Genomic DNA, 23,172 nt, shown 5'->3' on the forward strand with positions numbered 1-23,172 from the left:
AGGTCCACACATGTCTCCTCTGCCTGGGCTACATCAGGCACCTGCCAGGCACTGAGGCTCATGTTCCTACCTGCCAGTGCTGCACAACCTGAAATGGAGGAAAGAAGTTTGGGCCTCTGAGGAGCTTTTAGGGATGGCAGTCTGTCTCAGCAGCACCTCACACAGCAGGCCCAGGTGACAGAGCCAAGGCTTCTGCAGCAAGGGTGACAGGAGGCTGGGGCCTGGAGGAAAGGGTAAGACTGGGGTCTGAACCAGCACCAGCCTAGAAGGATGCACCTGATCTGGAGACCCCCGGGGCACACTGGACCTCACCCAAGATGACCAAGAAAGAGCTCCTGGGGAACAGCACATCTGGGGATGTGGACAGTGGTCCAAGGCCTGTGTCTATAGTCACAGCTTCCAGGGCCACACACTGAGGAGGGGAACCACAGAGAGAAGGGCAGGCTGCATGGTGGACAGGAGCCGTACTCTAGTGACCTCCTTAGGGGCCACATTGTAAACTCAAGCATCGTAGCCTGTTGATACAGAAGGCCAGGCCTAGGGGCAGCTGTGACGGCGTAGTGGTGGACATTTCTGGGACCCCATCTGCTCTGCTCACTCTCCCACATCAGGCATCAGTGTGAGAAATGGTAGAGAAGGGAAAGGACCAGGGCAGTGTCCACAGCTTCCCCAGGGGAGCTGTGACTTCAGCCTCGGACCATCCTCCACAGACCCAAGAAGGACAAGAAACTGTGGAGCCCAGATCTGAGCCCCTCTGCAGAGACTGTCACCAGCACTCTCTGTGGCTGCTGGGCCCAAGCGGAGACTGAGTGAAGCCCTCAGTGGGGGCACCCACACTTTGTCTTCCATGGAGCTTTGCCAAGAATATTAACCAATATTTGCTGTCATGCCCACTAGTGAGGCCCTAGAGGGAGAGGCACAGCGCTGGTCTTCAGACCTCACAGGCTGATGGGCCGATTTGTGCAGAACTCAGGGGCCTCAGCAGAGCACGAACATGGGCTTGCTCCAGGTGGTGGGCAGACACAATGGCTTTTAGAAACTCCCTCTCTGACACGGAGAGCCACACAAATCCCCAGCCCAGGGCACTGATAGCCCCAGAGTTCATGCAGACTTCCAGGCTAAGCACAGATCTCCAATATGACCACCCTAATAACATGCCAGCCAAATATCCGGGGGTCTGCAGGCCACCAATGCCAACTGTGAGGGTTCCTGTGACCCCTCAGTGCCTCAGCCCACAAAGGCAACACATCAGGACAAGTGAGATGAGCTCAGTGGAGGCTGGGTCCCCTCTGGAGCCACCACATCACCTTCCCAGGTCATCTTTGTGCCCACAGCCAGGGCCACTGAGCTCTGGGTCCAGGAGATCAGCACAGTGATTGGCCATGCTGAGCTGGTACCTCTGGCCACACAGCTGGTCAGCACAGGCATCATCCTGCATCAGCCCATTAGCATGAACCCATGCATGGTGTCGGGCCCACTGATGACAGACAGACCCATTAGGAAGCTCCTTCCAGCACGACGGCAGGTCCACTGTGCAGTGTACAGACTGCCTGCAGTAGAAATATGCTGACTGCCCTCACCTTAGGGAGGATAACAGCCTGATAAGCCCATTGTAAACTAAAGATGCTGTGAGCGGACCTGACCCAGGGACCGCCAGTATAGCACAGCAGCTGTCATGCCCACCACTCCCTGGAGATGGTGCAGCCAGTGCCCAGCATCCAGAGAGGATTAGGCCACACAGACCAGGAAATGACCAGATGCAGAACTCAGAGTATGGTGCAGTTTCTCCTGGATGTACATCTCTCACAGCTCTTATGATCACTGCGTCCCAGAGGACTTCACAGCTCTGTCCTGCGCTTTGAGATCCTTCACTTGCACCCACCTGTATGGGTATGCAGATCTGCATTTGTGGTCTCCTGGCGCCACATACCTAGGCTGTGTCCCGTAGCTATTACCAGCAGTGTCACACACAGCAGGAGGAGATGGAGTTCAAATCGTCCTGCAGAGGTGGCTGTGAGGGGTACTGCCAAAGCCACCATCTGGGGTGGCTTTGCAGGGCAAAGCTGCTCCAGGAGCTGGGGGTGATGCGTCCTCCTTAGCTTGCTGTGTCTTCTTCTTCTCACCCAGAGAGATGAGTGTTTTGAGGGCCTAAGGCCATCCTTCCTATACACAGAGCAGAACTTTGCCTGGAGTCATGAACCCAGGCCTGGGCAGGGAAGGGGTAGGATTCTGGGCAGCGTGGCCCAGGGCAGCCATGAAGGGACGCGAGCAGAGTGCAGGACTTGTCAGGGATGGGACGAGTGATCAGGCCCAGCTCCCCAGCACCCTCATAAGCCCTGCACATCCAGGCCCTGTCTGCAAAGGACACGGAAAAGAGCCAGCTACACAAGGAGCTCTCCAGGGCCACACAGGAGCTGGAACGGGTACAGCAGGAGGCCCAGAGCCAACAGGCCCGTGCTGAGGTGAGTCCTGCGCTGAGTCAGGTCCATCCCCTCTCTGTGTCTCAGTTTCCCACCAGGTCTCCCTTTCTGGGAGGAGGTGCTGTCTTAAGGGCAGGAGAGGCCAAAGCAAGCAAGGCTGTGCTCCAGACCCTGCCCTGGGACTGCTGGGACCAGAGAGGGGGAGAATGTCGGCCCCAGACCCATGTCCTCTGCCACCCAGCCACAGGGCCCAGCCGCGCCTGTCTCTGTACTTGTAGCAGAGAACAGCCAGGGAACTGAGGCCCTGGGGACTCACCATCTGGGGTCCCTGTCAAAGAAGTAACACTGTCCCCAAGACAAACACCAGGCCAACTAGGAAGCTGCTCTGCTGCCTTTAGGGGAAGCCACTCTGTCACCCCAGTGGTGGTTCCCAGGGCACCGGGCAGTGAGAAAGGTGCTGCAGTTGGAAGGGGTGCAGGGGTTGGGTGCCCAGCCCCTCCCAGTGACACAGCCCAAGCCCCAGGCCCCCTCCCTGCCCCGAGGTCCTGCTGGCTCCCAGCCCCCAGCCATGCCTGGCACCTGAATGGCCTCTCCCTGGGGATGAAGGGCCCTGCCAGGCCTGAGTTGTTTCCCTGTCCCATGCAGGCAGGGAACCAGGAAGGCCTCCCAGGGCCTGAGAGGGAAGCCTCAGTGGAGCCAGCATGGCTTCCTGGGCCCCCTAGACTGGGGCGGGCCTGCCCACCAGCAGGGCTCCCCAGGGAGCTCATTAGGGTTCTTTTGCCACCTCAGCTCAAAAAGTGGAAATTAGAACCCGCTGAGAGGAGAGGGTAGGGAAGCAGGCCAAGGAACACCAGGGGGCGATGTGGAAGCTGGCCACCAGCTGTGAAGGGGCCTCCTGGCCTGTGTCACTGCTGCAGCCAATCTCCTGCTGGGCCATATACATAGGACCATGACCTGCCATACATGGTGACATTTGTCAGTCACCAGCAGAGCAGGGCTAGGGAAGCCCCATACGGGGTCCCTGTCATGGCCTACGGCACAGAGGGGGCTGCTTGAGGACTTCCAGATGGCACCCATGCCCCTACCAGCACGGTGCCAGCTCTGGAGGGGCCTGTCCCCCACTAGCCACCCATCAGGGGCAAGAGCCAGAACACTGGCCCAGAACTAGGGGCCAGGTGTGGGGTCCTCACAGTGTTTGCAGATGCAGAGGGCTTTGAGCCCCTCTGTGGGCTGAGTGGGGCCTGTTGGGCAGAGAAGCTCAGCCTTCCAGGTGCCTGAGTCTGTGTCTCCTGGCAAGTAGAGAAGGGTGTGGCAGTAGGAACAGGCGTGGGCCCCACTGAGTCCCCACAGGCCACACCCAGTGCTGGGAAGAATGGGACCAGGGTCCTGGACAGTCACAGTAGAGACCCAGATGTCCTCTGACCTCACCTGCCTGTCTGGCTGCTCGGGACACTGAGGGCCAAGTAGGGCCCTGGCTTCCCTCCCCCCACACTGGGCCAGGAAACAGGCACCCTGTCTAGGAGGGGTGCACCCCACCCTACACTGGCCACAGGGGAAGCTGCAGAACCTGGGGGCTCCTCAGAGGCCCATGTGCCACTGAAGTTCCAGGGTTATCGAGGGTCAGGTCATTCGCATGCCAAAGGGCTGTCCCTGCCCCTTCCCCACTCAGCTGAGCTGAATGGCTAGACAGGAGCTTCAAGCAGGAAAAGGGTCAGTGCTTGGGCCCCCACTAGGCCCTGCTGCCTGCCTACGCTGGTCCAGCAGCTTGGGGACCCAAAGGAGAAGTCCTGAGTGAGGACCTGGGAGCCAGGAACACCACCCCTTCTCAGGGTGGGGGACCCCCCACCTGCCTCTGCCCCACAGCAATGCCCTTATGGGTCACTGCCACCCTAGGTCACCATCTGTACCCTGACAGAGGAGCTGAGGACCTCGCGGGCCCAGTTTGAGGGCGCTGTCTCTGCCCATCAGCAAGAGGTGGCGGAGCTGAAAGAGAGCCTCAGGGAGACAGCAGCCCAGCAGAGAGACATGCAGAGAGAGGTAGGGGCAGCACCAGGTGTAGAGGCACAAGACACTGAGGAGAAGGTGCCAGACTGGGGCAGAGCCGGGTGAGGAGGAAGCCAGGGTAGGGACCTGATACCCACCCACACGGCCCTCCCCAAGAGCCCCTGACCCCCAGTTCCAGCCATCCACAGCAGAGGGAGAAGAGGGTGTGAAGTTCGGAGGAAGTGGGCTGAGTGGGTCATGGCTGAGACGGAGTGGCTCTGAGGGCTGCTTTGGGTGGGTGCACGTGCCGGGCACAGAAGGACTGGGCTCCTGGTGGGATGTCAGGGACCAGCTGCCCAGGGGCAGCTCAGAGAAGGTAACCTCTCCTACAAGGTCAGAAACCAGGAGTGGGGGAGGCCGTGCCCTGGCATGGGGGAGACCTGGCATCACCAACAATTGTCTCCCATGACGGGTAGAGTCCCAGGTAGGATGCTGCTGAGTACGGCCTGGCTGGAAGGGCTGGAGAAGAGGTGACAAGAATGAGATTTCCAGGAAGTCATGGGCTTGGCAGAGCCCTGGTGGTGACCCAGAGGCCGGAAGTCGAGTGGCAGTGATGGGAAGACAGTGTGGGTAGGGGAGCGGGACCGTGAGGCCAGGCGAGTGGAAGGGGTTCCTGATGGCCTTGGGTAGGACAGGGGCCCCTGTGGGAGGCTGGGGCAGGAGGGCATGCAGATTCAGGCTGCAGGAGGGGTCATGGGACCTACAGGGACAAGGTGGGCTGTGTGCCAAGGGCTGAAGCACAGACTGAGGCGGGTGCAGCTCCCCAGGCACAGCCCACAGCCAGCAGAGCAGGGAGAAGAAGCGGGTGTGATTTAACATGACAGGCTGTTTACCTTGGCCCCAGAGAGGAAGGACTCCCTCCAGCAGATTTCAAAGGCAGGCCAGTTGTGGCCACATGGGAAGCAAAGTGAGACTTCAGAACTGGGGGCAGCAGGAGGGAGGCACTTTGTCCTGGGGGGGGGCACAGGCCTCACAGCAGGGCAGCCCCCAGACAGGGAGTGGAGACTCCAGAAAGGAAAGGGCCCCCGGAAAGGGGAGAGGGAGTGACAGGAGGCTGAAGAGGAGAGGAACTTAAGAGACAAATTGCAGAGAGACCAGGCAGAAGAGTCTGCCCAGGCACCAGGCTGGCCCAGTGTTGCCGCGGAAACCATGCCTTTTTTTTTTTTTTTAAGTTTTTAAACTGGTGGAACCTCAGGCTCTTGCAGCCCTACCTGAGGTGCCTACAGGTGTGCATGCACACACTCACTAGCCCGTGCACAGACACCATTCACATGTGTGCATACATGCATACTCTTTGCGCCAGTTGAAGAGCACACATGCCTGCACACCCACAGCCATCCTTGCATGCTGGACTCCTCACAGGCACAACAGTGAATTCACATATGTAGCCACAGGTGGGCACCATGAAACACATGTGTGAAGTTGACTGGCAGGCTGGCAGGCATGCACACAGACATGCACACCCATTATGCGTGTGAGTGCACATATCACACATACTGCACATGCTCACACTTGCACACACAACCCCATACAACATGCTTCCACGTGGATATGCACACACATGTGCACACGTAAGTACCCGTGTGCACACAGGCTGGCCCCAGCAGCCCTCCCTGTCTCCTTTGTTGTCCTCCCCCCATGGAGAGCTGGAGCTGCCTCCCTGCAGATTTCAAAAAAAATTTTTTTTTATACAATTTCTAGTAAAGAAATAATTATTATAATCACATTAAGCGATCTGGCTGTAAAATTCCTGTAAAGAGAAGCATGTTCTCCTGAGGCCAGGGTGGGGCGCCGGCCAGGGCTGGGGGCCTCCCTGACTGTTTTGCTTGTTTTCATCTCCTCTGCCCTGGGAAATGGAAAGAGCTGCTTTTATGATGGATTGGCCCTTGTGCTGGTCCTTGACCTTCTGGATGGATTTCTGCTGAGCTCGCGGAAAATGCTCCGCATGGTTGTGGCTCCCACATGTGGGGGGCAGGGGGAACAAGGGAGGCCTGGGCCCTCCCCCAAAACAGAACAACAATGACAGCGGCCTACTCGGAGCCAGGCCGGCCAGGGCCCTGGCCAGCATCCCATGAAAACAGCCAGCAAAGAGGGTCTGCTTTTGGCAAGCAGCAGCCTGACGTCGATCCCGGTGCCCTACAGGCTCCTCTACTCCCGGAGGACACAAGAGCCAGCAGCCAGGACAGGGCTGCCCCCACCCAGGCCTGAGCCTGCCAGGCTGCCTCCCCACCAGAGTCTCCTCTTGGGCCCCATAGAACTCAGTGCCCACGACCCCTGCTGTCCCAGGACAGGGACCAAGAGTGGGCTCAGCCTGGGCTGGCCTGGGCAGGGGATAAGGACTCACTGTGGCCTCTTGTCCTCCTTGGGGTGACTCTCAGGGGTGGAGCAGCCCAGGCCAGGAGGGGTGGGGCATTGGCTGTGTGGGCTCCTGGGTGCACCCACCCACTCTGGGCCTCCTGCCCTGGCCTGGAAGGTCCTTGCACTGTGGGCTGAGCCTCATGGAGGGCTCCTGGGATGGGGCAGTGTCCTGCAGCTGGGTGGCCTGACCTAAGTGGCCCCAGCGTGCAGAGGATTCCAAGGCTCAGGTGCTAGACTATGTCCCACATAGATGGGACTGGATCCGGGAGTGGTGGCACACGCCTGTAATCCCAGCATTTGGGAGGCTAAGACAGGGGGGATCATGGTGAGTTCAAGGCCAGCCTGAACTGTATAGCGAGACCCTGTCTCAAAAATAAACAGATGGGCATGAGAAGAAGGAGACCCGGGGCAGTCAGTTGACAGTATTCAGGGCCAGTCCCAAGCCCACAAGGACAGGCAGTGGCCATAGGGGAGACACGGCACGAGGCCAGAAGGAGGAAAGGTTGTCAGGAGGTGGTGGCTGGATGCAGGAGAATGGTGCCAATATATGGACACACCTGTGCCCAGCAGTCCCTGCTCACCACTGGCAGTGTGTCCTAGAGCCCAAGGGGGACACCAGACAGGGCCAGGCCAGGAGGGGCTGTCTCACAGCCTCAGCAGTGGCATGGAGGGCCGATGTTCAGGGTGAATGAGGCTTGTGGCCCACTCCTCCTGTGCTGGGACCTGAGTCTGGGTGAGATGCCAGTGACCTCCAGGCCAGGGTCCTGGCAACGTGCCACCCCCCCAGCCCCCCACTCATTATCACTCCCCACCCCCAGGCTGAGAAGCTGCAGGCCCAGCTAAATTGGGCCCAGGAAGCACTGGCCAGGCTTCACCTGGAACTGCAGGGCAGTGAGGAAAGCCTCAAGGGGCTGCGCAGGGAGGCCCTGGAAGCTCAAAGGCGGAGAATGCAGGCCCAGCTAAATTGGGCCCAGGAAGCACTGGCCAGGCTTCACCTGGAACTGCAGGGCAGTGAGGAAAGCCTCAAGGGGCTGCGCAGGGAGGCCCTGGAAGCTCACCAGGCGCTGGGCACCCAGGCCCGGGAGAAGGATGCACTGCAACACTCCAACGCTGAGCTGCGGGCCGCCCTCCATAGGGCTGAGCAGGACAAGGCAAGGTACAGCAGGGTGAGGCAGGGGACAAGGGGAGCCCTGGGCAGCTGGACTGGACAGATGGAGGAGAGGTACAGGAGGCCATCCCTGCCCTCAAACAGTCCTGTGCAGCAGTCAGATGGCCACACAGGGCCCATGAGAGACTGGGTTGGGCTGGAAAGCTGAGGGGCTGGGGCCTGGCCAGGTCTCCATGAAACCCCTGCCAGCTGCACAGCAGGCTGGGGCCAGACAGAGGGTCTCTGGGTGGCTGGAAGGCAGGAGAAGGGAAGCAGGTAGACTGAAAAGGGCTGAAGAGGTGGGCAGTGCTCTGGACAGGGCCACACTGGCCACAGGAACCAGGATGCAAATGTTCTAGAGGGGACAGGGAGCCCTACAGAGGCTGGCCCTGGACTGGTTTTGCTGGGGAGGTCCGACCTGTCGGGCAGCTGTGAGTGTTTCAGGGAAGTGCGACCCTGGGAGCCCAGCCAGCCTGTGCTGCCTGCTCAGTTTAAAGCAGACCAAGGAGCAGAAGCTGCGAGTGCTGGACAAGGTCCGGGTGGCAGCCCAGGAGGAGACCAGCAAGCTACGGGCCAGGGTGCAGGCCCTGGCGTGGTCGCAGGGGGAGGCCCATCAGGAGCTGCAGGAGCATCGCAGACAGGTAAGGGCTTTGAGGGGGTCCTCAGGCCAACCAGTGCCACTGGAGAGTGTGTTCTGGGTGCAAATTTCTGCTCCTGCCCTGCGGGTGGCTGACTGGTGAGGGCCAGGTGATGCAGCACCTCAGACCCAGGTCCAGCTCCACTGAGTGTCCCTGCCCCAGAAAGGAGGTGGTGGGAACACCAAAGCCCTGCCCTGGTCCCACTAAGCCCAAGGCCACAAGAAGGAGGCAGAAGGGGGCAGCTCCTGCCATAGCTCCCCCCACACTCAAGGTGAGGATGCTGGAGGCTGAGAAGCAGAGGCAGAACAGAGAGGTGAGCATGCTGCAGGCCCGGTGCTTGCAGGATGCCCAGCGACAGCAACGGAGCCAGCAGGAGGCGCTGCAGCTGCAGAGACAGGTGGCAGAGGCTGAGGCTGCTCACAAGGGTGCCCAGAAGGAGGTAGGACCACTGGCCGGTTCCCCCCATAGGAGGTATGGGCTGTACTTGGGGCAGCCAGGCCTGCCAGCAGACAGCTGAGTGGTGCCATGCCAGGGGCCCCAGGGTCTCACTTCTTCCCCCATGGGTACTTGTGGGTCTCCCCACACCCGTGAGCCAAAGTGACCTTGTGCAGCTGGGGTGGGCCCCAGTAATAGCTGTAAGACATGCTTAGAAAAGTCCTGCCCTAAGGGGCACCACATACTGTGTGGCAAGGCACCCTCACTCATCCCGCTCCCACACCCTCCGCTGTCCCCACCGTGGCCCTCAGCGCTGCCCCAGCTGCTGACGCCCCTGCTGTCCTGGGTGCATCCTCACCTACACAACCTGCCTGGGAGGCAGATGTGACATCCTGTCCCACTGTGGACTTCGGGGTAGGGGCTGGGGGAGGGTCCCTGCTGCCCCCAGCCATCCCCCTAAGTGTACAGAGCCTCCATCTGAGCTGCCCCCTTCCCACAGGTCCTGGGACTGCAGCGAAAGCTGGCAGAGGTCAAGGCTGCAGGCGAGGCCCAGGCCAGGCAGCTGGAGGGGCTGCTGTCAGAGCACCGAGGGGCCGAGCACACCCTGCAGGCTGAGCTGCGCGGTGTCACCAGGAGGCTGCAGCAGGCCAGCAGCCGGGCTGACAAACTCCAGGGCCGCCTGGACAATGCCTGCATCCTGGTGCACAGTCTGGAGCAAGAGCTGACCTGGGCCCAGGCCGCCCGGCGGCATGCAAATACCCAGCTGGACCAGCTGTGCTCTGTGCTGCGCCATGGCCTGGGGCTCTGGGGACAGAGCCCAGTGGTCTCCCCACAGCACTCTGGCTCCCCAGCAAGAGGTCAGCTGTGTCCCTGACCAGGCTCCCCAGCCTGACCCACACAGGAAGGAAAGGACCCTCCTCAGAGCCTTTTGCAGCATGGAGAAGGGGTGGCACCCTGTGTCTGCCACCACATCTCTGCCCAGGTCCCCTCTGCTGTCCCTTCCTGCAGGCTCCAACAGCTCCCAGGTTCACCCTGAGCAGCAGAGTGCCAGCATCCCCGCCAGGCCCCACTCTCCACGGCTGTCACCTGCTCCTGAAGACCACAGCCCAGAGGTCATGGACATAGCCTCTGTGCAGGACGCCCTGGGAGACTTTGTTCAGAAGTTTCGGGATGCCCAGCGGGAGCAGGTGAGGCCAGCCAGGGTCCTCCTCACCCCCACAGGCCTGGGCCATGGGGCAGAACATAGGGAAGAGAACAGCCCTTCTCTCAGACCAATATCCTTCTGTCTGTCCATCCTAAGCCTGCTGAGACCCTGGTGGGCCCTATGGGACAGTGTCCAGACTGCCTTCTTTTCGTGGTAACAAATGCCAGCATCCCTGCCATCCCTCCAATCAGAGGGTCTCCCTCGGCAGTCAGCCATCCTGTCCCTGATGCATCCCATGCCATCGTCTAGGAACTAGTTCTTTCCAGAGGCTAGGACTCTGGCCAGCTCACTCACAGAGGCTGTGCTCAGGGACAGTCCTAGTGGCTGCTCCCCTGGGCTTCTGGCCCAGGACTCCCCCAGAGACTCGAGGCAGTACCCTCCGAGCAGCACCTCAGAAGAGAGGGACAATCCCAGAGCACTGCCTGCTGCTCCCCTGGCACTTTCAGGCCCCCACTCTGTGTGCTGGCTGGCGGCTCCTGCCTGATCCAGACCCATGCACTGTGCCCCTGCTACCCCAACCTGTACTCTCCAGCCCCGTCCAGCCCTCTCCAGCCCCTCTGTGCCCTGTCCTGGCCCAGAGGTTGGCTCAGACAACCCCAGGGCTACCTCGCCTCCTGAAGCCTGCTGAATGGAATCCCTCCGCCAGGACAACTGCCGCGTCCAGGTGACCAGCCTCAGTGGCCGGCTGAGTGTGGCGGAGCGTGAGTGTGCCCAAGCCCAGGGCCACGTATGGCAGCTGCAGAGGGCACTGGCCAAGGCTGAGGAAGGTAACCTTCCGCCCTGTGAGGGCCACCAGCCCCTCCCCTGCCTGCCACAGTGCAGGGTCTGAGGAGGACTCTGGGGTGGGTGGGGACAGCACCCTGACCAGTTCCCAGGCTGCTCAGCACCCCCACACCCAGAACTGCTGGGCATGGAACCTGTCCCCAGCACTGACTGCCCGACTGCCCACCACCTGGCACCCTCCTCCCAGGTAGCCATGCACTCACCCCCTTTTGGGACCCCATCTCTGTGATCTTCCCAGAGAGGTCCCTGCCTGCCTCCCCCACGTCCTACACCCACTGCCCTGCTTAGAGTCGGCACGGGTCAGAAAGATGGTGGAGAGAAGGGCGGGAGGCTGGAAGCACAGAGCCAGGCCCCTGCCAGCAGCTGCCTGTGACTGCAGCTCTGTCCTCCAGGCCGGCGCCAGGCAGAGGGGGCTCTGGGCAGTGCCCAAATGGCGCAGGACCTGCAGAAGGAGGCACTCTTGAAGCTGGAGACGGAGCACTTGGCCAGCATGCGGGCGGCAGCCCAGGACAGGCGGCAGCAGCAGGTGGGGACCTGAAGGGGCCACAGGGTGGCAAGGTCAGGGGCTGAGGCTCGGTGGGTAAGAAGGTTCCCTGCTGGCATGAGATGCAGGCTGTGTGGGACCAGGCAGCTGGAGGCCATCAGAGCAGGGGGCCATCCCTGCTGGATGACTGTGAGGTGGTCCCAGCCCCAGCTTCACAGATTGAGAAATTGAGGTCTTGGTCCAGGGCACACAGTCAGCCAGGAGAAGAAAAAAAGAAAAGAGGGGATTTTGTTGGTTCTTTTCCTTGTCAGTGCTCTTTTCTTTGCAAAATGGTAGTAAGAGGCCCACTTGCCTGAAATTCAGAAATGTCATCCAGGTGTTGCTTTCGTATTGGCTCTCAGAGGAATTGTGGCCAGCACAGGGCGCCCTTTCCCTGCAGGCCTGAGGATGGACTTCTTCCTCAGAACCCCCCTTCTGCTCCCGCCCCTCAACTTTGATCCTGGAATTCCCACCCTCCAGATCTGACCCCCAGGCCTGTGCTTCCGGTCTGCCTCATGTTTCTCCTTCTCCCCCATCTCCCAGGTTGGAGAGGACTCTGCTTTAATCCTGTGCAGCTTCTTCGCTATCAGCTGCGTCTAGATGGCTTTTTCCAGGTCCTTTCTTGGTACCCAATTGCTTTTCTCTGATTGTCCACTTTGACCCTGAGAATGTCTGCTCCCACTTCTGTTAACAGCTCTCCTTTGATTAGAGACTCTCAGATCTGCCTCCTCCAACCACCACTTCTTCTGTGGTGCTTTTCCCTAGCCACTCTGTAACTCAGGGTGTTCTGATCCTGGTCACAGTTGGGATGGGAAGGAGCCATCTGGACTTGACTGGTCCTGTCCCCTATTCCAAGCCCAAAGGACAGAGCAAGAGTCCTCAGCCTGTATCCAGGGTCTGGGGGCCTCTGGTTCTCAGCCCAGAAACTTCTGTCAGGCCCTGAGGGCCAGAGCTGCCTGCCTTCCTGGCCCAGCTGCCAGGGGTACTGGGGGCCCCCTGGCAGGTGAACAGGCTGCTCTAGATATCCTTTGCTACCTGCAGAATTTACTTGTTTGTTTAGTGAGGTGTGCTAAACCCTCTCTGTATTCTGTCACTTCTTTCTTGGAATTCTGGCAAGTACCATTTGTCCTCTGTAGGGGCCAGTTAGTTCCACCTGCTGCTGAGGACCCTCAGAGCCCTGGTCTGCAGCTCTGAGAGTCTCCCAGTCTTTGTAACTTGTTGGTCCCTGTGGAGGGTGTCTGGGGTTCAGGTACAGCCATGTGGCCATCTTCCTGAGACCCCCACCTCTGATAAGCCCAGGCCAGAAAGCAGGGCCCAGTGTCCCCAGCAGGCTGGGGTTGGAGACATGGTCACACTGCAGCCATGCTAGTGGGCAGCAGGGCAGGCCTGGCCCTGGGTCCCCCAAGACCCCCGAAATCCCAGGATAATCCAGAGCGAGCTCTGCCCTCCATGAAACTTCTTTCATTTTCAAGGTCTGCTTCCCCATTTCACATCAGCCAACATGCTTGTCAAGAGAAAGTTAATTAAAAACATATTTTTCTAATTAAATGGTAGGCTGTGCTGTGTGAACAGTGCAACTCTTGTTTAGAGCTCCCTGTTGCCAGGGCAACCTGGGACCCAGCAGAGCAACATCGCTTAGCCAGCCACGGGGACACGCGCCCAGCACCGCCAGGGCACATGCAGCTGGCCGGGCTCCATGCAGGGCAGGCCTGGTTCCCACCCAGCTGTGCCCCACACACCCTCCATGCCCCCAGAGGCCACCCATGTGCCCACAGACGGGTGCCTGGTCACAGCCAGCAGCTCACAGGGCCTCTGTGTCCCTGGACTCCCGCCAGCCCCTTCCCTGCCCTGTGCCCAGCTTACTGAGCCCCACAAGCTCTGTCATCCAGCTGTCAGCCTATCCCTCACCCAGAGTCCACAGGCAAAGCCACAGTGAATCACCTGGCCTGGGGACACTCACACCCTGGGCCTGTGCTGGGGCCTAAGTGGTATCAATTCATCCTGTTTAGTTGAGAATGTTTACTCCCCATAATTCCTTCATGTGCCACAGTTCTCAGATTTCTTAGGGCTAAGAATGTTTCTTAGGGATAGGAAATAAATCCATAAGCTTGCTTCTCTGTCTGTCACCTGGATAGTTCCAGTCCTACAGGAATTAACTCTTTCCATGATGAACAGAACTATGCCGTGAACTCTGCGGAGCTCCTGTTGTCCTATACAGCACACTGGGGCTCTCTCTCAGATCCCCCTCGGCACTCTTTCCCATCTCCACCTGGGTCAGGGCTGGTCTTTCCGGAGGAAGCTGTCAACTGCGTGTAAGTGCATTGCCACGGATGTCACATGGCCCACTTCACTCTGTGGACTGGAGGTCATCCACGGCTGCCCTGTTCTCCGTCAGCCATCACCATCCCGTCTGCCCTGACTGGCAGTGTCTTGTTGTCCTCGCTCTGATGTGCTCACAGTCTCATGTTTTTGTCTGGATTGCTCATTTCAGTTGCTCTCTCTGCAACTTTCTCTTTTTGTTGTCTTTTTTCTAATTTCTTAATGGATAAGAGACTCATTCATGTTTCAATTTCTCTTTTAGTCCTAAGAGCATTTAATGTTATCAAATTTTCCCTAACTTCGGTTTTATATATGTACCATAGGTTTTCGATATGAAGTCTTTTCCTTTCTACCAGTTTTCTGGGAAGGTCTGTTTGCACCTCTTCCTCAGTCTGAGGTCAGCCAAAGAGAACGTTGCTCTGCTTCTCTGCTCCTGCCTGGCCCTAGGGACAGTTTCCTCCCAGTGCTCTTAAGTGGCTCCCCCCAGGGAATCTCAGCTGGCCGCCTGCTGCCCACTGTTTTGGTTTGGTTTTGTCTATTTGTCTGTGGTGTGTTTAGAGGGAAGGTGGTCAGCTGATTGCCGTGCACAGGGAGAATAGATGTTAGTGATCGGGCAGGAAACTTAAAGAACAGTGGAGCTGGTTACAGCACACAGTGGACAGAGGTGTGGACAGCAGAGTCCAGAGGCCTGCCTGCTATAAACCAGTTCCACACCCTGGACCCCCACTGAGTAAACTGAGGTTTAACCCTGCACCTGAGGGCTTCCTGGACCGGGTTCTGTCTGTGGCATCTGGGTAGGAACAGGATCTCGCCCACGATGGGACTGGCCTTGTCACTGGTGGATACAGAGACATTGCACTGAGGACCAGGGGATGGATTCAGGCCATTGGTGGTCTCTCCTGCCCTTCCTCATGCAGCCAAGGGGCATTGAAGGACATCTCTGTCCTGGCTATGCTTGAGGCCAGCCTAGCCTCCACCCAGGGTGGGTCCATGGAAAGTACATCCTCATTTGCACGGCCTCCTGGGATATCTTGGGGCTGTCAGCTACCCCCACTGTCTTCCCATCCTTCTCAGTCCCCACAAGAGCCCTCAGGGACTATAGCACGCCCATGGTGTAGACAGGGAGACCGAGGCCAGAACGCTCCTGGGCCAAGCCTAACTCCTCCCCTCAGGCTCCCAGAGGGAGCCCTAGCACCCTAGGTGCTGGCACTGAGCTTGGAGCAAGGCTGGGACTCCCTTTTTCCTGCAGCTGCTTAAGCCCCCAGGCTGGAGCAGACTGAGAAGCAGCTTTGCCCATCTGCCTCTTGCTCAGGGTCAGGACTGGGAGCCAAAGGGACAGGCACAGAGCCACCCACTCAGCGGGGCCAAGGGTGCCCTGCAGGGTGAATCGCTCAATTATGATGGTTAATTTGAATTCCATAAATTCTAGTCATTACAGAGGATCATGATGCTTCGTGTAACTGGTTTGGGGCCTCTTAAAACTACCATGAAATATTTAAGCCACATTTGAAGGAAACATCTTCTTTTCTACTGGAAAATGTATAGCAATAAAAAACTGTAATTTTCAAACTTGCACAGAAGAGTAAAATATGGTCCTCCTTTTTCTTGCTGCAAGTAATAATATGTCAGGTATTTTAGAGAATGTTTTGGGAGCCCACCCAGGCTTCCCCTCACCCAGCCTGGTGCTAGAGGCCCTATTACCCCTGCCTGCCTCCGTCCTCCTCAGCAGCCAAGAGCATCAGTTCCAGTGGTTGGTTACCGTCAGGAGGGAGCTGGGAAGCCTCAAAGGCCCAGTGCTGCCAGGGCAGGTTCTGCCTCTTTGGGGCCTGAACCCTATACCCTGCTTCCCTGCCCACCCTGTGCCCACCCTGGATCCTGTCCCCACACCCTCTGCTCGCTGCAGAGGTCACTGCCCTCCTCCAGGTCCTTTGGGTCTGTGTCCCCTGTGCCTTGAGGTCTGATCTCCCAGGATTGCACACCCTCCACACTGGGCTGCCGGCTCCTTTTCTTCCTCTGTCCTCCCCATGGCTGGCCCTGGGCTCTCCTGGCCAGCAGTGCCTGGGCCTCGGGCCTAAGCTCTTCCACACCTCTCTGTCCACCTTCTGTCTCTGTAGATGACCCCAGACCTGCCGCAGTCTGTACCAGACATCCCAGTGCCTGAGAGGCTCGGATCAGCGGTGTCCAGGCCACCTGTGGGATAGGGAGGGCACCTGGGCCAGGAGGACACTAAGGCAGAGAGGAGAGCAGGCGAGGCTGAGCCTCACTGGCCCTGTGAGCCTGGAGAGCCTGGCGGGCTTCACTCCAAGGGCTGAGAGCAGGGGCGCATGTGCCATGCATCTCCCAAGACAGCTCTGGAGACCTGTGGCCCATCCACTGCCCATACCAGGCCTCCTGACCCTGACTCCCAGCGCCAGCTTCCTGGAGTCCAAACACCTTCACAGTATGTTAGGGGCACAAGATGGCTTTTTTTGTGTGTATTGGGATGGGAACCAGGCCCTACACAATGAGCTATATCTCCAGTCCTTTCTATTTTTAACTGTGAGACAGGGTCTCCATAAGTTGCCCAGGCTGGGCTCAAACTTTCCTTCTTCCTCCCTCAACCTCCCAGAGTCCAGGGATAACAGACATGCACCACCACACCTGGCTGTGCAGACCAGCTAATCAGTACAGTGACCCTATCCCTGACCACATTCTTGCTTCTCCACTCCCAGCCATCCTGCCCACAGAAATCCCAGTCTAGGTAGATGGCCTGTGTCCCCCACCCACAACTCCAGGCAGCCCTGTGTCCCCCTTCCCCAGGAGCAACTGGACATGCTGCAGCAGGCCCTCGAAGAGCACAGGAGGCACAGCCTGGGCCTAATGGGGAAGGGGCAGCGACTGCAACAGCGAGGCCCCCTGGTGGAGGTGAGGGCAGTGTGGGCAGGGCAGGGTGGGCAGGGCAGGGCAGGTACGTGCAGTGAGGCTGCCCATGGGGAGGAGGCCTGGGCAGGTGCTGGAGATGTGCATGCAGACCTGATCTGCCCAGCATCCAGTTTCCAGCTGGCAGTGGGGAAACCGAGGCTGGGCACTTCCAGGGAGGCCCAGGGCTGGTTCCTTGCCCCACAGTAACGCCCTCATGACAAGGGGGTCTCCTGGGATGCACATTGTAGCAGAGAAATGTGCTTTTCCCAGACCCTGCTTCTGCAGACACCAGGCCTCTCCTGTGGGGAGGCATAAAGTCCCGCCAGCCCGCACTCTCTGTTCCCTTCTGGGTGCTTGGGCCCTGTGTTCAGAGACCTCCCAGCCCCTTCAGTGGCCATGGCTGCAGGCCAGGTCAGGGACTGCAGGAGAGGCACACAGCCGGGCAATGGGACAGGCAGGAAGGACATGTGGCTGGACCCTGGCAGCCAGTACTGGCCTGAGGGGCAAAACAGGGAAGTGGCAGTGGCAGTGCACGGGGTGCAAGGGGCCTGGAGGGCCCAGAGCAGGGCGAATTCCCACGGCTTCCCCACTGCCATGACGCCACCCACCCTGGGGATGGAGGCCAGCTGACCAAGACAGTCACGAAAGCCACCGGCCAGCTGTCCCCAAAGGCCACCTGCCTTCCCAAGAAGAAGGGGTAGCCACTGGGGCTCCATGACCAGGTTTCTGCCACTGTTCTGAGGGGCAGGCCCAGCCCTGGACGGGGCAAGAGGGTTGTGTGTCCATCCCAGCTTCGATGTCCGCTGTGGGCACTGTGCCTGACCCGGGTCCCTGAGGCCTGTGGGGGAGGGCGGGAACAGCTAATGAGTTCCAGGAGGTCAGCTGTGCGGGGCCCGCAGCCCATAAACCCTTTATTGGTGTCTCAGGAGGGGAAACCCGGATGTGGCCATTTATTTATTTTGGATTTCACTTTTCTCTTCTCTTTATAACATGTACCTCCAAGAGTGTAACTGGATTTTTAAAGAAACAGGCTCCTTTTCCAGTGGAAGGGAGCTCTTTGTTTTTCTGGTCTGGGAGAAAGCAGTTCTCAGTTTTGTAAAATGTGGGCTACTGACCCCGTAACTTTGCTGGTGCAAACCCACCCTGTCCAGGACCCAGGCACAAGCAGAAGTGCAGGTCCACCCAGCCCTGAAGGAGGCCTTCCAGGCCGCTGCCCCTGCCCGAGAACATTCCTGGTTGCAGCAGGCGGAAGGCAGGGTGGGCACCACACCACAGTGAGCAGGACTTAGTGCCAGGCCTGGCTTCGTGCCCACCTGGGACTGGTGAGCTTGTGAAGTGGCACAGCAGGATGCCCAGGCTCCTGGGGCTGTAGGCAGGGCTCCTCTTCTGGGTCACCTCCACACAAGTGAGAGAATCCAGATCCAGTGGATTCCTCCCGAGGGTGAGGCATAGGGTCACAGAGCCCACCGGCTGCACTTGGGGAGTGGTTGCTTCCTGGTATTGAGCCCACCACCTGTGGCTGAGGACTTCTGCACCCAAGGAAGGTGATGCCACTGCTGCAGGCTCACTGGGATGGGGCTGGCATGTGCACTGGGGCCTGTGTGCCTCAGCAGGAGGACTCTGCCGAAGGCGAGGGCACTGCAGGAGCCGAGGCTTCCTGTGCCCCCCACCTGGAGAGAGGGTCTCTGTGAGCTCCTCGCCCTGCTCTGAGCTCCCACTCTGGCTGCAGACCTGGACCCTTAACAGGCAGTGCTCTTGCCAATCCCACCAGGTGCAGGGGCTCAAAGCCCTTCCCAGGGGCACTCGGGCTCCCCAAGAGCAGGATGGCCAGACCTCAGGGCCCTGCTGGGAGCCCACTGCAGCCCCCCACAAGTCCTCCCTGCTCTGCAGACAGAGCAGGAGGAGCCAGCCACTGAGAAAGGGCAGCTGGGTCAGTCCCTGAGTAGCCTGCACCAGGAGGTGGATGGGGCCCTGTGTTAGAACCAGAAGCTGCAGGTAAGATGGCCAGCGCGTGGCACTCTGGCTCCAGCATGCATGAGTCCCGTGTGGCACGTGGGAAGGATGCAGCTTTGGGGGCTACCTGGGGTCACACCTGGGTTTTTTCCAGGGCCCCTGCCCTCCTGAAACACTGAAGTCTCTGTGGCCTTGTGGGGACTGTGAGGGACCCTGTGAGCCAGGCAAGCCCATGAGGCACACAGACTGAAGGGTCCCCCAGGCCAGGGCTGACACCACATGTGGCGCTCCCCTGCCTATTGCCAGACTCATCTAAACAAGAACCTGGGGGAGGGAACATGCAAATGTTCCCTTCAAGGCCCACAGGACCCCAGCAGGGCCAGCGGGGAAGTGGGTGCCCCAAATAGACTCCACACCCCAAGGCCATGGCTTGGATCTGGCTGGTGGCTCCAACCCAGGCCATGTGCCAAGTGTGTGCTGAGCCCATCTCTGCTGCCTGTCACGGGCCAGGCCAGGGCTCCAGCAGGGCCAGGAAGGGAACAGCTTCCGTGGACAGGGAGGACCCCCAGGCAGCCCTCCATCACAGAGGCAATGGGGGGCCCATCCTCTTGCTGCAGGCCCAGCTGCAGTCCACACGGACCCTGGCATCCCGAGAGCAGACCCACCAGCGGCGGATGAAAGGGCTGGAGGAGCAGGTAGGTCAGGGCCAAGCCAGGGGACCACATCTTGGCCACCCTGTCCCACTGCCCTCTCAGGGCTGCATCTGTCCCACACCTGGGAGGGAGGTGGGCATGACTTCCAGGGCACTCACCACACTCTCTGGGCACTGTCCCTGTCCACAGAGTCGGGTGGCTGGAGGGGGCTGTATGAAGGACAGGGGACTGGGAACCCACAGCTGAGCCTCGGTCCTTCAGTCACTCATGCGGGCACAGTTACCGGGTGAGGGTGCACACAGGGCCTCGGGCATGAGAGAGCATGGCACCACACACATGCACACACAGCACGCCTGCCTGGCCAAACCGTAGGGCTCGGAGATGCCAGACCTCAGAGCCCTATGTTCAGAACCCTGCCTTACAGACAAGGAAATGGAGGCCCAGACACTGCTAGGACCAGCCTGTCACCATCCCTGAGCCTCCAGCTATGTTTTACTTCCCTGTCACAGTGTCTCAGGGTCTGCATGGACCACTGTGGGGGGGGGCAGTGGCCTCTGTCCCCAAGATGCCACTGGTGGCACTCATGGTGAGGGGGCCCCTGCATCCCCTCTGGTTGCTGCTCAGCCTGTCCTGGCATTTCTCTCCCACACAAGCCTCGTCCCAGCCCTCCCAGCACATAGCCCTCTACACCATGCTCAGGGGCCCTAGCCACATACCACCTGCCCCACCTGACCAGGCTCCTGGCTGTCCCCAGATGGCCAGCCTGAAGGAGCAGCTGGACCGGGAAGTGCAGCCACGGCAACAACATGTCCACCTCCGCCAGGCCTCCCAGGCCAGGAAGTGAGCCTGCTGCAGACACTGTGGGGCTCAGCTGCCTGCAGCCCTGAACAGCCAGGCACAGGCTCCTCCAGGCAAGGGACCCAGGCAGGTGGGGACCTGGGCTGAGAAAGCTCAGCAGTGCTGCTGAGGAGGCCAAATGCAGGAGAGGGCGTGGTCACCCACCCATTTCCTGGGGCCTTCTGGTTCCACAGACTGCGAAGTCCCACCCAGGGCTTCTGCCAATAGCTGGGCTGGGCTGGCCTGGGTGCTGGTCACTCCTCTCCAACACACTTCCCGCCACAGGGAGCAGGCTACGGATGCCTCCTCAGCCCAGCCCACCCCTGGCCTGGCACTCATTTCCGATTTGGACGTGCCATTCTTGCCAGACCCCAGTGGCTGGGCCCTGCCAGGCCGCCTTCCTCTGCCACAGGCTGCATTCCCAGCCTTGCTCTGTAAACACTGGGAAGCACGTGGGAAACATTTCCACCAACCGGAGCCAAAAACACAATGTCCCACAAGGGCAGCTGCCACATCCCACGTCCAGAAGCTGTGGAACCTCCCACGTCCAGGAACTGCCGCCTGTCACGGTGGCAGGTGTCTGGAAATAACTCAAATTCGAGTCCCTGTGACTCACTGACCAGGAGAGGCACTGGAGTGTGAAATCTGAAGTTGTTCCAGAGGCTCCTGCATCCCTGGTGGGGAGCTACTGGGAAAATTCCCATGGGAATCTAGCCCAGTTGCCATAGGGGCCTGTTATAGCCACTTGGTGGCCTTTTCCCTGGTCTCCCTGAGGTGCTGGTCAGAGTGATGCATCTTCCTCTGCAATGGCCCTCACGCTGTAAGCAGCACCTTTCCAGGACCAGGCACCAGGCTGAAGGAAAATCCCGTGTGTCTTGGCCCAGGCTGCCCTCAGGGCCCCGTCATGGAACACCACCCATGCTGGCTACCATGAGCTGTGACTGTGCTGTCAAAGGCTGTCCTATCTGGTCAGCCCTACCTGAACTTAGTAACAGAGTAACACATTCTAAGTCCTCAAAGCCAGGGCTAGGAAGGTGAGCAGAGGCCCTGTGGCCTGTCCACACTGCTCGCTCATCAATGGCAGAGTAAGAAGGATCCAAAGCTCAGCCCAGCTCTGATGGGACACTCCAGGCACAGGAGTTAGTGGTGGCAGAGTGCCCTGATGGCTATGTGTCCACCCACAGTGGCCAGGTACAGGCAGCAGTGAGCCAATGCAGCGCTCTCTTGCCTTGGGGCCTGACAGCATCCTGTGAAATGCAGCATGTGGCAGATGTGTCTCCCCTCCTCCCTCCACACGTACCTGGAGGACAGCAGTGCCCTCTGGGAGGTGAAGCCAGGAGTTGGGCGGGTAAGGAGGGAAAAGGCTCTGGATGCCTACCCTGCGCCATGCCCAGAGTCTGAGGGAAAAGGACCATGACAGCCACACAGCGACCTGCTCCCCAGAGCTCTAGAGAAAGTGCAGCCCAGCCTCTGAGAGGCCACCACAGTGAGATTCCTCTCTTGAGCATGGTCAGCCTCAAGGTGTCTGTGGGGCTCGGAGGTGGTCCTCAGGCTTGGTGCCTACAGAGGATAGGCCCCAGAGTGCCTTATGGACCCTGGATTTCCAAACAAGTCTGTGTCCTAGGCTCCATGTGCGGCTCTTGAGGTGGCCTCAGAGGACTTCACAGCCCCAAACCAAGTTTTCAGGGGCCACCCCCCAAGATGTGGTTCATGCTCAACGTTCCCATCCTTACACAGCTCGGGACAGGCATTGCAAAAAAATAAATAAATCACAGAGAATCAGAACATAAAGGTCATAACCACCCCCAATGCTAAGGTGGACCTCAAATGGCCTCTGTCCTCTGCAGGCACCAGGCCTTAGGGCCCCTCCTTTCCTTTGTCCAGCATGCACATTTTGTGGGACAGTTAAAGTCATATCTTGTGTACTACTTAGAACATTACTTTTTAAAAGCAACTTTTACTGATGTAATATCATTAGGTTTTTCTGTGTCATTAAAAATGCCTCTGAAGCACAACTATCAGCAGAGCAAGCTCTGGGGACTGGGAGGGAAGGAGAACAAATGGGACTGTCCCTTCAGGGAGTCCGGGATGCCTTCTGGAGCCTGGGTCACCCTGGCCCCATGTGCAGCCCCTCAGCCAGTACTCAGGGGGCAGTGGTCTCCATCCCCTGAAGGCAGGAGCACCCAGCACCTGTGCCACCTGCAGCATCTGCTGCCTCCCTCTTTCCTTGGCATCAAGCAACATCACCTCTGGGGAAGTAAAGGCCAAGCCCCACCCCCTTGGCTCCTCCCCAGCAGGAACTTCTGATGTCCTGCATGGGTGGCAGGCGTGGGGCTTCATGTGCACACAGCGAGAAGCAAGTCAGGCTGTGCAGTTCCCCTGCCCCATACAGCCCCAAGGGAGGGGGGCTGTCCTCTCTCCCATGTCCCTGCTTCTCTCCTCCTGGAATGGAGAGATTTACCGGGGGCCAGGCTTCTGGCTGCACCCATGGGGTGGGAATGGAAGTGACCTCGTGATGGGCAGCTGGGAGGGGGTTGCTGTGCTCCACTGCCACCTCTGGTCCTGTGGGACCGGAGACCAGGCCCAGCTCTCCTTCTTTTCCCACCAGGTGCCCAAGTCCTGAGCGCCCTGGGGTGGCTCTGGAGGGGGTTCCCTCTCTACACTGCGCAAAAATCAGGCCCTAAATTAAAGTGTCACAGGCCTGTGGGGAAGGCTCGAGTTTCCTGCCACAGAACATGAGCCTGCTTGATAAAGCAATTTTGGTTTTGATAAATGTGGATTTTCTGTGGCAGAGACAAAGGCGCCCTTGAGTCCAGAGGGGGACCTAAAACAGCACATTGCTGAAAGTATTTCCTGATCATATTTTTAGCACCTGAAAAAAAATTTTTTTTTTCTCCCTTTTGCCTGTGGAGTGTGGGTTGTTTTTTTTTTTTTTTTTTTTTTTTTTTTTTTTTAAAT

At 59.0% G+C, this 23,172-nt stretch overlaps 1 protein-coding gene across 1 annotated transcript in view; it reads left to right on the forward strand.

The window, feature by feature from the left end:
• Positions 1 to 22,602, forward strand: part of Crocc2 (ciliary rootlet coiled-coil, rootletin family member 2) — a 48,645-nt gene extending 26,043 nt beyond the window's left edge. The window contains 13 exon segments of the mRNA XM_033764749.1: positions 2,349 to 2,462; positions 4,314 to 4,457; positions 7,745 to 7,977; positions 8,249 to 8,267; positions 8,469 to 8,609; positions 8,878 to 9,045; positions 9,541 to 9,898; positions 10,050 to 10,228; positions 10,892 to 11,012; positions 11,421 to 11,554; positions 16,670 to 16,774; positions 19,342 to 19,419; positions 20,132 to 22,602. Of these exon segments, the coding sequence (XP_033620640.1) occupies positions 2,349 to 2,462; positions 4,314 to 4,457; positions 7,745 to 7,977; positions 8,249 to 8,267; positions 8,469 to 8,609; positions 8,878 to 9,045; positions 9,541 to 9,898; positions 10,050 to 10,228; positions 10,892 to 11,012; positions 11,421 to 11,554; positions 16,670 to 16,774; positions 19,342 to 19,419; positions 20,132 to 20,221 (1,884 nt within the window). The 3' untranslated portion in view covers positions 20,222 to 22,602.
• Positions 22,603 to 23,172: the final 570 nt, after the last annotated feature.

This window comes from Fukomys damarensis, unplaced genomic scaffold (genome assembly GCF_012274545.1).
Source record: "Fukomys damarensis isolate Sample0158 unplaced genomic scaffold, DMR_v1.0_HiC HiC_scaffold_16, whole genome shotgun sequence".
NCBI classification, from domain to species: domain Eukaryota; kingdom Metazoa; phylum Chordata; class Mammalia; order Rodentia; family Bathyergidae; genus Fukomys; species Fukomys damarensis.